The sequence below is a fragment of the Molothrus aeneus genome, chromosome 2 (genome assembly GCF_037042795.1).
Source record: "Molothrus aeneus isolate 106 chromosome 2, BPBGC_Maene_1.0, whole genome shotgun sequence".
Taxonomy (NCBI): domain Eukaryota; kingdom Metazoa; phylum Chordata; class Aves; order Passeriformes; family Icteridae; genus Molothrus; species Molothrus aeneus.
The window spans coordinates 21,068,168-21,084,317 of record NC_089647.1 but is presented as its reverse complement, the minus strand read 5'-3'; the positions used below and the strand labels follow the sequence as shown (position 1 = coordinate 21,084,317).

The following is a 16,150-nucleotide window of genomic DNA, read 5'->3' as shown; positions in this document are numbered from 1 at the left end:
TCTTTCAACGCTAAGTGTTCTAGTCAACGTTTCTCACAAACCCCACATTTACCACTTGCAGATGCTCTAACCACCATTAATCCACATTCATCCTGCCATTCTGACTTTCCCTGCAAATAGAAAAACAAATTAACATTTCCTTCTTGCTTAAAAAACGACATTAACTGTGAAATGGTGTTTTATTGCAGAGTCCCGTACTTTGGCCATTTTTCGCCATTCTCCAAGACGTATTCTGGCCACCATGCATTACGATAATCAATCAACTTAGCCTTACGTAATTCTTCCCCAAAATTACCCTGTTTCCAATGTGCTAATAAGCACCCCAAAGGAGAAGTTTGCAGAAAGGAGGCATTGCAGCCCAAAATCCCTTTGAACTTCTCCATCCAAAAATACGCCACCAATGCTGAACCTGCAACGCTTTTCATGATTGTCTTACGGAACGGTGCCTAGGTGATACCACCAGGAATTCCTTTAGCCCAACCAAGCATAGCTTTCGCTGCATCTTATTGGCAGGCAACCAAACCAAAGTAAAAGCACCTTACCTCTCTCCCGGGGACATTGTGAGCAGCAGAGGAGGGTCGCGGCCGATGAGCCCCCCGAGAATCCCTCGGTGCCAGCTTGGAGCATGATCAAGTCGCGAAATCGCTCAGCAGCACTCACAGGGTCCCATCTGGGTCGCCAAAATGTTAGCGTTCAGAAACACATAATCACAAGAATGATTATATGTAGGTGCTTTTATTGAAGAGCTCTGGATGTCAGGGGTTACCAACCCAAATCTGACTCCGATACGGGTTCGGGATGAACATGTTTTTATATTCTATCGTTATATAACTTTCATGTTAATTATTAAACTTATATTGTTCTATTGTATACATAGATTTCAGCCAAGCATGGCTCCTTGTGACCCCCCTGAAATTTCTAACATAGTTTCTCATGATTCTTCGTATGATTATACAATAATTATATTTAATTACTAAACAATCATCACATCTAACAATTACATCATTTACCATACTGCTTAAGCAGGTGCAATGATCTGGCAAAACACAAAGCCTAACATTTTCAGAGACTATCTTTAACATTTTCCTGGTCCCCCTATCACACTGATCACATATCCTACAGTACTGCAGACTCAAGGATAGCCTTACCTTTTTATACTTCTAGAAGAAAAGAATTAAAGGTTTTCTTTAATTCCTTCCTTTGGGGAATCCTAAAGCACTTTACAAGTGTTAAATACCAATGTATAATATGGATAAAAAGTATTAGACCTATATGAATATTTATTAAAGCACCATCATGATGAAATTATATGGAAGATTATCTGATGAGGTTACAACATTATGCAGAGACTTCATAGAATTATTAATTCTCTGAATTGGAAGGGACTCACAAGGATCACCAAAGACCAACTCCTGTCTCTGCACAGGGCATTACAAGAATCACACCCTGTGCCCAAGAGCCTTGTCCAACACTTTCTGAACTCTGCCAGGCTTGGTGCTGTGACTGCCTCTCTGGGGAGCCTGTTCCAGTGCCCAACCACCCTCTGGGTGAAGAACCTGTTCCTAATATCCAACCTAAACCTCCCCTGACACAACTTCAGGCCATTCCCTCGAGTCCTGTTACTGGACACCACAGAGAGGAGACTGGTTCCTTCCCCTGCATATCCACTTGTTGGAAAACTCCCCTCAATCTTCTCCAGGCTGAACAGATCAAATGACCTCAGCCACTCCTCATATGGCATCCCCTCAAGGCCCTTCACCATCTTCATACCCTCCCCTGGAAGCTCTCTCACAGGTTCATATCCTTCTTACATTGTGGCACCCAGAATTGCCCCCAGCACTGGAAGCAAGGCTGCCCCAGCTCAGAACAGAGTGGAACAATCCCCTCCCCTGCCTGGCTATGATGCTCGGCCTGATGCCCTCCAGGACAGGGCTGTCCCTCCTGGCTGCCAGGGCACTGCTAACTCAGATTTTAACTTTTCCATTGACCAGGACCCCCAGGTCCCTTTCCACAGGACTGCTTTCCAGCCTCTTGTTCCCCAATCTGTAAACACACCCATGGCTGCCCTGTCCCAGGACCCATGTGTTTCTGGTCACTGCAACACTTATCTTCCCTAATAAGACTTTTAGTAGATGAAAGTTTACCAAAATATCTGTGGGAAACTTGAATTATGTCATCATATGATCAACTGGATTTCAGGGCACACTGCCAGGCTGGACAGTAAATTCAATGTGGACACATGGCAGGAAAGGTTGTCATATTCCTGTGACCAGGAGTGATGTCGAAACTTTCCGTTTCCATCTGCCTTTTAAAAATAAAGCTACTTTTTCAATAAGACTCTCCAGCGCTCTAGCCCACTTACTCAATTTTTGCCTCAAAATATCTAGATTGGTTTGCTATGAACTTGAAAGAATTGTTTGAGGCAGCCTGTCCTTTCCAAAATCTGTATCAGGTACTTGCTTTATTTGAGGGTAGGTCTATACACAGTGCAGAACAGAACTGCTAGTAACAGAATCAATTTAATGAAGTACTCAAACTTGGATAGATGGTTCATGACACTTTTGAGAATGATGCACATTTTCTTTTCAATGAGTCTTCTGTCAATTTGTTTAGTAGTAGAGTCTTCTATTAAATTAAATTAGTTCTGGCATACAAAATATATGGCAAAAGAGCAATCAATAACAGAGGTAGCATCATCCTTAAGAGACAGGTGAAAACTATAGCTGTACAAGTGGCATGCATTTCACTCTAGGTCTTTTAAAAGGAGATAAATGAAAATTCCTACATTTGTTCCATAAAGGAATTGATTACCCCCAGTTTGCCCTGAATGTGACAGAGCTAAAATAATGTGAGCTAAAGTATTGGTGGTGGAAAGAATAACCATGGATAGATTGGGAGGTTGAACCTCTGGAGATAAATGACTGTTTATGTAGCATCACAGCAGTAGCTCGGGTAGGTGGCTACTTGCTGTTTGACAATATTGTCAAAGGAGGGGTGTCCCCAGACAGCTGAATAGCATGGTGATGGCAGAAGATTAGCTATCAAGGTAAAGGAGTCAATGTTGTTTTTAAACACAACCCAAAAAGTATGAGAAGGAGGCCTCCTAACATAAAGTGGGATAACAAAGGCAATAGCTGCCTTGCGAGGTAAAAGTTAACACTTCCAAATTTCAGCTATAAATGTAAAAAATTCATGATTCAGGAAAGAGGAAAACATTTCAGGTTTTTTTTTTTGGTGGTTGTTAATATAAAATTATGCTGAACAGCCTACAGGTACTTTTCTGTTATCCCATACAAACCTCTTGTAAATATATTCTTCTTTTCATCTTATTTGACTGTAGGACTGTAGGACCACAGACACCAACAATGTCTCCATTTCACCAGTGGTATATTTTATTAACCTGTGGTTTCAGGCAAGTTCTGTCTTCTGTCATGCTTCCCATCATTGTAAGTTTTATTCAAAGTCTTTCCAGCAAGTTTGCCTTTTAAAGAATTAGATGTGAAAGTATTGCAGTCTTTATAGAGTATTGTTAGCTGGTGGGTTTCTTTTTTAAATAGTAGATTCATAAACTTAGAGGGGAGAGTAATGGGAGAGAGTGAACAGTTCTCAAAGTTTTCTCTGCATGATACTGAGAATCTGTCTGATATTGCCTTTCACATTTGTATCTGTAAATTAGTGCCAGTGGGGTGGTCTGGCTACAAAACCACTGTGTGCCATCCAGTGTAGGATACAAAAATCAGGACACATTTTGAAAATGCAGATCTTGCATTGTAGATGAGCATACACCCGTGGCCTTACGGTGTGTGGAGGAAGCACGTCTACCTCAAACAATGTTTTACTACAGTATTACAAGGTTGATTCTTTAGCAGTCACCTGATAGAGGCTGAATTGAAAAAAGAAAAAGAATTGATACAGACTGTACTGTAACTGTAACTAATGCCATTTTGTATGTCTTGACTGTGCTGATTCTGTTACACCCACCAGTGTAATAACCAGTGTAATTCAAGCAGGAATTGATTCCATTAAAGATCTTCTAATATTCCTAATGATGCTGTATTGCTATGTCATTGTACAAAAATACTGAGTTCCCACTCAGGTGATATTGTACAGGAGTTCAGATTAGATGGGTGTCAGTTCATCGGTATTTCAGAGATTGGGACATTGGCCCAGATGATGATCAAACCTGATAAATTGTCTCTGCATTCAAACCTAGTGTTTGTCCATTTCTGAGAAGTAACCAAGATAAAACATGGAAGTCATAACCTTTTAACACACGATTGAGGATTAAATAAAACTTGTGTTCCGTTCCACCAGAATGTGCTTGGTGGCAGTATTATGCATTCTGTGTGTGTATTTTTAATATTTTATATAAGCTTCCTGAAATTTTATGTAATGAAACCAAGTGGCACACATTTTGTCTGTAAGATATGTATATTCTTTGAAAACTTTCTGCCAAAAGATTGTGTAGGTTTTTTAAAAATTATTTTAGAAAGATAATTTGCGCTCTGTTTCAAATGAAAGATAGCATCCTTAGGAAAATAAATTTATGATCAAAGGAAACACTTGCCCAGTGACACTGAAGTTAAAAAGGGAATGAAACAGAACCTGAATAAAAATGTTCATGTTTTCTCATCCATCTCTACTGCTTGGGTCTTATGCCTTATCTCACAGATACTGCTCACTTCCTAACTACACAATTAATAATTTTTGAAATAATAGACTAATTTGATATCCTGGTTACATAATTTATAAATTATTTTCCCTTCAGCACACAAAAAAAAGGCTGTATAAAGGCAGAAATAAACTTTTAATCTTCATTAATGGTCAAACTGCCTAATATTATGATAAAATCACTAATAGGAATTTGATTCCAAACATCATTACAATTTTTTTCTTTAGGACTGGGGAAAACATAGTTCTATTGCATATTTACTGCGGGCAAAAATAGGTCTTGTAGCAACATCCCTCATTTTCTTCAAATTGCCTAAAATTTTAGTGCTGGGGGACACAGTATTTTTTTTACTCTAACTCCTGAGAATGTGTTATGAAGGAAGCCAGGCAGCTTCTGCTCTCAGTTGTACTGTGGAAAAATAGGAGCTTGAGCAGAGACATGGTTGGCAGTGCTCACAGATTTTGGTACAGTTGCTTTTCAATTCTTCATTCTATTTCAATCTTCTTACTTTGTTGTAATAGATCAGAGCATGGCCTATGGAGTGTTCAGCAAAGAGCCTGTCAGCTCAATGCCATTTGCAGACCTTTCATCAGTCCCATTTTTTTTATTATATATTAAGTTGCATTAAGTTAAGTTGCAAGTTACTGATTTTGGTTCACAGTTCAGTGTTTCCATTGCTCTCTTTTAGTGTAGACATTAAACAATGTTAACCTATTCCCAAGAACCATAGGCTGGCTAAGTTCATGGAAGTGAAGGACCCCTACAGGGTTTTTTCCCCCTATTTTAGTTTTCTTCCTGCCCTCCCCCACCCTCCTATTTTTTTTAAGAACAAAGTACTTTGGTAAGCTTCTAAAAGAGAAGTCAATTATGGAAAAAAATTCTCTGAGTTCATCTTAGCAATATGATGAAGAAGACATGAGTTTTCTGCCCAGCTTGTATCTGATCTTTGAAATCATTGCTACTGGGCAGCAGCTACAGCAAAAGTTCTGGTGTGGATGAAAAGTTTTTTCTGATGTTGGTGAGCACATAAAACACTTAAGTAAATTTCAGCACTCTTCAGACTTTTCAAGTTGTTTGAGTTTTATTATTGAGTAAGAAATTTGCTTGCCACCATGTTCACCAGGAGGAGAGAAGGAATAAAGAAAGAAATGCTTAATGACACATCAGCATTTCTGCATGCATTCCCAAATTAATACTTTGGTCTCTTTTTTTGCCATGGCATTTCATCTGGAAAGAAACCCTCTTTTCTAGTGACCATTCAAAATATTACCTTGAAACACTGAATAGAAAATAGTCATTTCTATGTATTATATTCTGGACAAAGGCCTTTTCCGAACTCTAGAAATTCAGACAACTCTAAGTTCATAACAATTTCTTTGGTTGTATAAACTTGTCTCATATTACGTAATGGATACATTCTCATCCTTTTCATATAGGTGGAGGAGTTAGATCAGTGATTACTATTTTAATTTAATCTATCCAAAGCTTTAAGTAGCCTTCATTAATGCATTCAGTAATGCTAGACCAGTGACAGGAGAGTAAGTTCACCACTTACTTAACTTAGACCTTTTGCATTTAAGATGATACTAGTAAGCTTGTTTTTCACTTGTGTTTGTCTCTTTGAGAGACTTCAGTGGCAACCTAGAAACCAACCTGCAGAAAGGATTTTCCAGTATGCTTCATCTCCAATCTCCCTTTGGTCAACATATTAAGAGGAACATCGGTAAAAGGAAAGAACATTTCATGTTCTTTCACAGAATTTTTCTCCTAGTTCAGGCCAGTTATATTAGTGTCAGGGAGGTGAGGCATCCATAATTATCTTTTTAATAACAGTGTGCTTCCACTGCCAGAGAAGGAGAGTAATGTGTCTAGTACAGACCCTACATTCTCCTCTGGGAGATATGTAGACTTATGCCATTCTAACAATGTGGCTCTTTTGCACTAGAATACTTTTAGACTCTTTATCAAACTGATTATAGTGCAATCTCTGTGTCCAAACTCAGTGTTACAAACTTTTAAAAGTATAGAGAACTTGATGTTTTATTTCTGTGAGTGCTCTGTTCAAGGTTGTTTATTTTACAAAAGAACATGAACTCTTCCAGCATCTGTCATTTGTGCACTTGCAACAAGAAAAGGCAGGCTGAACTACTGAAGCTTTAATTCTCAGCATACCATATTATGTGAAAGCCTTTCTACTCCATCCAAATGCAAAGGCCCTTCATATCTTAAAGCATTTATTTCTATTTATGTTGGACTGGATGGAGTGAACAAGTGTTATGTTTTCTCAAACAGTTCAATGTTTTTATGTTACTGTTAACTTTTGAATAAGCTCTAAGCCAAAATCATTTTGTCCCACAGACATCAGATGAAGTTTATGTGAATTGAAGGAGCTTTCTATTTGCATATTTTTGGGTGGGGTTTTTTGTGTTCTGTTCTGATTTTCTAAACTGATGGAGTCAGTTCTCTGAAGCTCCATTAGGCTTCCCAGCAACAATTCTAGAGTAATTCCTCCCAGAGATGTTCAGAAATGAACTGGGTGTACACAGTTGAGTATAGAAGGAAGTAGTTTGTTTGGCAAGTCAGCTGCTGCTTGACAACTCTGTATATTCTTACCATGCAAGAAAACTGAGGCAGCTTTGAACCAAGAACCACTCAGGGAAGAAAAAATTGGTGCAAAATGCTGTCAAATGTGCTGCACCTCTATGTCTGTGCCATGGTTTATCACAGTTTTGCATGATAAAATGTTGTCTAATCAGATATACATTCCAGAGAAACTCTTGGAAACCTAGTTCACTTATTGGTTTGGATAGCCAGCAGAAGTCAGAGGAGGATTCTTTCTACTTTTCTGGTGTTGGAGGAAAAACCATGACTGCATTATTTCTCAGGCTGTTATGATGAGTAGTTTTGAATGAGAGGGGCATTGTCATATGTACTTTGTTAATGATTTGGAACTATCAACTGGTTTTCTCCATAATCTTTCTTTAATAACATTTTCATATTAATTTGTTTGCTTAGTATTATGGAAGAAAGAAAATCACAACGTGTACTGAGCTCTTCTTCTGTTGACATCTCAGAGGGTAAGATGCACTGCTAGAAGAATACAGAATCACAGAATGGCTTCAGTTTGAAAAGACCTCTAAGATCATCAAGTCCAACCATTACCCCAGCACTGCCAAGCCCACCACTAAACCATGTGCCCAGGTGCCACATCTACACATCTTTTAAATACCTCCAGGGATGGCAACTCAACCTTTTCCCTGGACAGCCTGTTCCAGGGCTTTACAATCCTTTCCATGAGGATTTTTTTCCCTAATAACCAATCTAAACACATTTACGCCCATTTCCTTTTATTCTGATGTGGGGGGAGGGGGCAAAGATTATGAAGCTGAGACACCCTGGGATGAAGCAATCAATCAAATGTAAAACATAACTTTTGTGCTAGAAAGTTCCCTGCTCTCCACCTTCCCATTGGATTTCTATCCGAAAGACCATCCCCTCCCTGGTTTTCGATTGGTGTACTCAAGTCACCCCACAAAAGACCACCCCTGTACCCCCGTCCTAATGGTCAAAGGGCAACCCCGAGCCCACCTACTCCGTTCCCCTTTTTAAACCTAAGTCCCAGCCGGGTTCGGGGCTCGACACCCCAGCTCCGGCACCCTTCAACAGAACTGTACCCCATTTTCCTCCCCCGTCGGCACCCTCGGACTTCTCGAAAATAAAGCCTGTTGGAATTTCACCGGAGCCTCCCGAGACCTCTCTGTCCGGCTGTGTCAGTTTGAAACATCCGGGGCTGTGAGAGCGCATGGCCACGGCTGGATCCCTCTGCGGCAACATATGCCAAGGAGGGGACCTGACGGCACCCACCCAGTCTTGGGGCCCCTGGCAGCTAGCTGGACCCCAAAAACCCTCATTCCATCACTAGTTATCTGAGGGAAGAAACTGATCCCTACCTCACTACACCCTGTTTTCAGGCAGTTGTAGAGGGTAATAAGGTGCCCCCCTGAGCCTCCTTTTCTGCGGGCTAAACACCCCCAGCTCCCTCAGCCACTCCTCATAGAATTTGTACTCCAGACCCTTCCTCAGTTTCATTGCCCTTCTCTGGACAGGCTTCAGCACCTCAATTTCTTTCCTGAATTTAGGGAACCAGAACTGGACACAGGACTCAAGGCAGTGTCACCAGTGCTGAGTACAGAGGGATGATCCCTGCCCTGGTCCTGCTTGCCACACTATTGCTGATACAGGCCAGGATGCCATTGGCCTTCGTGGCCACCTGGGCACACTGCTGGCTCATGTTCAGCTGCTGTCACCAGTGCCCACAGGTCCTTTTCTGCCAGCCAGCTTTCCAGCCACTCTTCCCTCACCCTGTGGTGCTGCCTGGGGTTGTTGCGACCCCAGTGCAGGACCTGGCACTCTGAACCTTATTGAACCCCATGCAACTGCCCTCAGCCATCAATCCAACCTGTCCAAACCCCTCTGCAGAGCATTCTTATCCTCCAGTAGATCGACACTCACCAACTTGTTGTTGTCTGTGAACTGACTCACGGTGCACTTGGATGTATTTTGAAATTCCAGTCATGTTGCCTGAAGCAAATTAAAATTTTTAGTGTTTCTTTAATTATGGTAAACAAATCAAACTGGGATGAAGCTGCAGGTAGCTTGAAGGCTGTGTAATGCACTCTTTTGCATGAAATCTAGGTTTGTCCATTTGCTTAAGACTGTTTTAAAGTTTTTTACCACTTCTTGTCCTACACTCTGATTCTTACCTTCGAATTCACTTCCTCTGCCCAGCAAAAAACACTTTATTTTTTTCTTCCCTCTATATTGCAGGTGATGAAGTTGTACAATAATAGCAAATGCCACAGTGTGGTAACAGCAAAAATTGATTTCATTTATTTTTTCATAGTGTTCAGTTCATGAGGACCGGTTTCCATCAGGCCTTTCCAAACTGTGTCTCTGTAGGCCAACTTTATGATTCTGGAGCAGCAAATTTCAGGCTGAAGTTCATGAGAACTAGTGAAGAGGTGAACTTGATCAAAGTTTCTGACTGTGGAATAATCCACAGGAGGAGACAAGACAGAGTGAGTGTCAGGTAACACTCCAGAAATTTGCCGATCCTGTTATATTTTTTGTAACTTTTTTAGGAGTCCACAACTTTTCAAAATTACAATGTGAGGGTTCAAATATGGCCATACTTCAGAAATGTCTTATTAATTTATTTTCTTATTAGACAGCACTTTTTGCTCTTTTTTTTGGGGGTTATTTTTGTCAATGAGATCCCTACAATGGGTCATACTCCCATTGCTGAAGTTGCTGAAATTGTGGTAAACTTTGCTAACAAATTTATGGATCTCTTACATAAAAAAAAAAACAAACAAACAAAAAAAACCCAAAAACCAAAAACCCAAAAAACAACCAACCCTCTAAAAACTACTAAAAGGGCAAATTTTGGAAAGGCACTGAGCACTTCCAACACCTTCCCTCAAATAAAGCTGTTTCAGGAAGAAATTCTGTATTACAGTTAGGTTCTGTAGAAATTCTGCCAAAAACCCCTAACATTAACATACCCATCAAATATTCATTGTCAATCAAAAAAGGTCTCATGTACAATTCTGAGCTCATTTTCCTTCAGCATATTTTTTTCCAGACTTATGAGTAGGGAAAATAAGAGGGTCCTTGTCCCGGTATAAGCAAATTTGGGGGAAAACCTCCAAAGGGGGCCCCTCCAGAAAGCCCACCCACACAGCCCTTCCCCCCAATCAGTTCGGGAGGGATTCCTCAGAGAGAAGTGGAAAGAACCTGTTTATTTAGCAAGCACAGCACCCCCCAGCACACAAAATGAACAATACCAGATGACAAGACTCTTTCACCGCTCTGAAGAGATTACAAATTCAGAAAGTCTCTCCTGGGAGTGGTCACTCTTCAGTCGGTCCCTCCGGAGCTGGGAATGGCTGCTGCAGGCCACAACGTGCAAACTTCTGGTGTTTCCCAGGTCCCAGTCCAGAGCAGGTTCGAGTGGTTCCAAGAAAAGGGAAAAAAAAAACAGTCCAGGGAAAATTCGGACTGCCTTGCTAAACTAACTAACAAGTAAAAGCAAAAAGCAAGAGCAAAAAGCAAAAGCTGCACTGCCCCGTCTCTGTGTCCCGCCGACACAGAGGGAGAGTGGGGGAGTGAGCAGGCTGATAACAAAACAAAACTTCGCTTTTTAGAGCCAGTCTTGAAGGCACAGAACATATCCAACAGAACAGACGACTGGGGATACAAGCATCATAAAGTCACCCTAGGACAGTCCTCAAGAGATTTTTTTCCCCTTGTTTGACTGAACTTAGGATCTTTAGGAAAGGAAATAGTGTATTTCAAGTGTGACTATCTGGTGTGGGAACTTCCAACATATGTATTAATTTATTTACTTAAGAATGAAAGTTGGGAACCAGTCACAGTCTGTAGATTGGCTAGTAAGTTAAATGGGAATGCAGTTATATTTAAATCTGTTGTTTTAAAATATATGCACTGTGCACACTGGCTACAGAAGAAGGATCAAGGGTGTTTCCTGAATATGAACATTTAACTTTCTTAATGCTCCCAAATTGCAATTCATGTCACAATATTTTCCACATTCCTAAAACAATTGAGAATAAATTATACTATATATGAGGAAATAAATCTGTGACCTTTTAATAAGAATGAACATAAGTTTTGAGTTTTGTTTCCATGTAATTATTTGATTTAGCATTGGGGGAGTGCGTTTTCTTACGTGTGCATGTACATATGTAGCTGTGCTATACTGGGTTGATGTAAAAAGACTTAATAGTGAGTCATTAGAGAGGTTGCTTATAGCTCTTAATTTAGTTCCCCAAGTATTAAACATCCTGCTATTTTTTAGGTGGAGTATTTGAATTTTTGCTCAGCAACTTCCAATGAAACTTGCAAGGACTGGTATATGTGCAGCAGTTAAATCGGTTCAGTGTGTTCCTGTTGATTGGTTATTCATTGTTTTTCAGTTGGTGCTTAACACAGGTTGATCAAAATAAAAACATAGATTATGGATATCCAGAGACAGAAAATTAATTTATTTAAACTAAAAAAGACCAGTTCTGGCTTTTACCATCTGAATATTTGGGGTGCCACCTTCTCTCTTTTTGCATTTGTTTGTTCACATAACACACAGTAATTTTAAAACATGACTGTTTCTGCAAAAAGGTGTCTTTCTGCATAAGAAACTATTCACATTGTCCACAGAGCTGACAAGGACCCACTTCAGGCACCCAGCTTCTAAAGATACGATTATACAGAGGCAGAGGGTTCAGAATACAGCAGAAAATTGTCACAGTGGTCTGTGACTTCTTACTTATGAGAAATGTAGAAGAGCTTGGGTAGTTTGGTTGAAAGAGAAAGTTTAGGGGGGGACACTAAAAGCCTTCAGAAGTATGTAGAAGCACATTACACAGAAGAGGCAAATGAATAAAAGGTCAAAATTTGGATTAACAAAAAGCAGAGTTTGCTGTCATATAAATTATTTACAGAAGGATCTCAACTAGTCTGGTTCTGTTGGAACATCTGTACAGTCAACTTTACAGAGTTCTGTGTTGCACTGGGAGTTATACAGAGTGAGAATCAGCATCAAACACTGTAAATGACATTGCATGCTTTGAGTAGTATGTACTTAGGGCCATTGTGATTATGAAAATTTTGTGTGCAGTCTATAAAGTGGAATATACTCATATTAAAAAGTTACCTAAATAATTTAGAATGCTGATCTGTTCAGGAATCAATTCTGAACTAAAAGGACCTAAGTTATTCCTATGAACTGTCCAGCCACATTCAGTATTTATTTTTTCCTTGTAAATCATTCAGCATTAATATTTCCAGGTTTTCCCATGTATTCAATCCTCATGTTGGACGTTACTTCCTCTCACATGGACATAATTTTTAAAAGTGTGGTTGTTTTCTGTTGTCTCCCACGTCCATCTTCTTCTGTATGTTTCTGTGTGTTTCCAGTTGCCCATTGTTTGCAGTTTATGCCCTTTGTTGGTAGAGCTGTTAAGAATAATGTGTTTCTTGGAAAAAGAAAATATGTGCCAAAGATATTTTCCAAATTATATTTTAAAATATTACAGAAACACTGACTCATTTCACGTTATCTTTCAGATTCATAGAAATCAGATAAATCCTATAATATTAAGAAGAAAAAAAAGTTACAATTTCTAAATGACATTTTGCCCTACCTTTCAGTTTCCCTCTTCTTCCTGAAGTGACTTCACCTGTCAAAAAAAAATCAGATTACTATCCTAGTAAATTAAGAAAATAGATGTTAGGAGAGAAACTTATTAACCTTCTAGATAATAAGTTTGATTCTACTGATGGCACATTGCTGCTTTTAGCAAGAGAAGAAAGCAGGCTTGTTATGTGAGTCCTGGGTCTTAGCTAAAATGCAGACTTCCAGTAGTTGAGAAGGGTACTGCAAAACCAGGCTTTTCATATTATATCCTAATTTTGAGGCATGCAGGTGTAAAATGGGGAATCAGGGCCAGTATCAGAAGATAGTAAACTATTATAAAAAGTTTTTACAGAACTCTATATTTGTTTCTGAATCATGATCCAATACTCTCTTAATTTTTAGAATAAAGCAAATGATAAACTCCTGCAGTTCAGAGTTACTATGTGCATGTGTGAGACTGCTTGTGAACATCTCTTAGCAGACATAATTTAATCTCTATAATTTAGACATTTTTTAAAATTGAACTGTTTCATGGTTTGACTGTTGCCAATCAAACATTGGTGAAGGAAGCATTTTTTAAAAACTGAAACTTGTTGCATCTTTATTTATGCCATAAATTTAGACATTTCTTTGGAGAATCCATCTCATCCCCTGTTCAAAATTGCTTTAGTTGTAAATATAGTTGAACTTTCAGTTGTATCTGCAATACCATTTTTTATTCACTTAAAACTGATGCTTTAACATTTTATTAGGGAGAGGTGATATATACTCACAGGAAAAGGGGTAGTAAATTTAAATTAGTGTAAATACAGTTAAAGAATTATTGAGAAGAGAGATTTGGGCTGCACATGTATTGCAGGGGAGTTGCAGGGGAGTTGTTCTTTGCTGCAGGGGCTCAGAAGGATCCCTATGGCCTGAGAAAAACATGCAGGCCATACAGAGGGGGTCACATCTCAGGGTCTGGGACAGCAAGCCTATTCCATAGCATCCAGAAGGTGCCTCTGCAGAGGGAAGAAAGGAGGCCAAAGAGAGAACATTGCATCCTGTTGGCTTTTTAGGGCACCAATGAGCAAAGTATAAATCTAGATTCTTATTCCCCATGTGATGGAGACTGTAACTGCAGATCACATTTCTGGATAGTTTAAAAGAAGGGCAGCTATTTCCTTAATGATTCCTCCCAGAGAGAAAGAAGTCTTCACATAAAATCCAAAGAGGAAGATGAGGAATAAACCATCATATAGAAATTGAAACAATGCTAAGTTGTTTCAGACTCTGTAGTTAAGAGAGAACTGAATGTATATTAGGCAAAAGGCTGGTAATTCCAATGGTTTGTCCATCTGTTTGGAGGGGTTTTATTCTTCTCTAGCTTCCTCCCTCCTTGTCTCCTTCCCCATCATTTTGTTGCTCTCATTTTCTCTCTTGCACACATCACAAAAGATACCTTGTGCTACCTAAGAACACAAACAAAATGTTGCATTTGCTATTGCACTCTATGGAGTAAAATCTGAAATATCTTCCTAAAATTTCTGAAATAGTGGTTAAATGAGTGAAAGGAGGAGGAAAAATCTCTATAAAGAACTATGGAGACACGGTCCAGATCTTATTGTACATGTCCAGATGTACAACAGGGCTTTAACTGCTGTGGAAGGCTCCAATACTGAACTACCTGCTCAGTTTGTCCATGAGCAAACATCTCGGATTGGGGAGGGGCTTGCTGGCTGGCTGGCTTTTTTTTTTTTTTTTTTTGGTGGACTCAGGGCTTGCTTATCTAAATTTGATTATTTTTGTGTAAATACTTGCAAGACATAAATTGAACAATGAGATGCATTTTGCCATTCTTGTTTGCAACTGATCTCAAATACAGCTACTGCAATACAGCTGTCTTGTGCTCCTAGCTTCCTCATATATTTTTTCATGATGTGCACAGTCTTCCTACCTGATTAGCCATTTTTAAGCTCTTTCTCTCAAGTCAAGTTCTGTTTGCACCTATTGAGGACTTGAGTCTAATTCTGTAATATTACCTGTTGCTTGGAGTCTGACTCCCTTAAGTGAAAGAAAAGCTGTAAGGAACCATTTCTATGTAGTGACTGGGAAGAACCTTACCAGTTTTCTCCAGAGAGCTTCTAGCACATTGTACATGTATTTCTGAAACAGATTATGGTTTTCCCAAATGCTTTTAACTTTTCTTATTGCTGCCAGAGCCACCCAAAGAATTTGAATTTGAGCAACAACTTTGGCCTATAATTCTTGTGTGGAAGAGACAGTGAAGAACTATCATAATTTCCCTGTAACAGTCATGATTTTATGGGCCACTATAACCCTTCTTGGCTGTCATTTTTCCCAGATAATAATCTGTGGGCCTCACCAAATATCCACTTCTTTCTCGGTGAAATATCCTGATCTGTGAGCCAAAGTGCGGGATACCTGCATCACATAATCACACGCTCGTGAAGTGGCCTGTGGCATGTACTCTGACTTACACCTGGAGTTTCTATTTGAAAGTGATGTGTGTAGAGGCCTGATTAAGGTAGGGGGGAAGCTGACTAAACAAACACAGAGTCAATTAATTCATCTGGATATAATTTTTTGTGTTACTGGAAAGCCTCATAGAAAAAAACCTTGGTGTAGGACTGCCATTCCTGACAATCAAGCAGTCAGAAAGAATAATACACTGAAAAATTTAGCATAAAAAACTAGCGCACACAAAAATATACCCATGCAAGCACTTCGTGTAGAAAAAGCCCTGGCAAGAATCCTAAAATGTGTTTATGGAATCATTACAATAGTGAAAATGTCACTGAATATATAGTTAAACCAGTGAGTATGTAGAAGAGAGAAAAATACTTGAACTTGTGTACATTGGGATTATTTGCAGAGCTTCTATCATAGCTGCAGTGCAGGTACACCTAGCTATGAATATTCACTGCTGAGTCTGAACTACAGAACTGAGCATGTAGGAAAATTATATTTCAGGGCAATATAAGATTGTTAGTAAGGGGGATTATGTAATATTGTGTCATAGTTACAAAATAAATAGTGTTTTACATTTCTCTGAGAGTACTCTGGCTTCTCAGTGGGCCTTGCTCTGGACAGAACTATGTGTCCCTGTTGCTTGGGGATAACAGGGGAGCCTTTCCCAGCTGTATTGGCTTGTCCACTTGGGCACTTGTGAGATCCCTCACTGTGGGAGGAGGTAGGTCTGTCACTGGGATTCACCTCAGGGGACTTGGAAATGTTATTTGTTTTATCCTTTTCACATGTGC

At 39.5% G+C, this 16,150-nt stretch overlaps 1 protein-coding gene across 4 annotated transcripts in view; it reads left to right on the top strand.

Annotated features, from left to right (window-relative positions):
- ST3GAL6 (ST3 beta-galactoside alpha-2,3-sialyltransferase 6) overlaps nt 1-16,150 on the top strand; it is a 318,443-nt gene that overhangs the window by 139,478 nt on the left and 162,815 nt on the right. Inside the window, exon 11 of one of the 4 annotated variants that reach the window (XM_066572067.1) lies at nt 7,688-8,408. The exons of the other annotated variants lie outside the window; for them this stretch is intronic. Coding sequence (XP_066428164.1) covers nt 7,688-7,738 — 51 coding nt within the window. The 3' untranslated portion in view covers nt 7,739-8,408. Of the gene's footprint in view, nt 1-7,687; nt 8,409-16,150 lie in introns of those variants that run through there. 4 annotated transcript variants of the gene reach the window in all.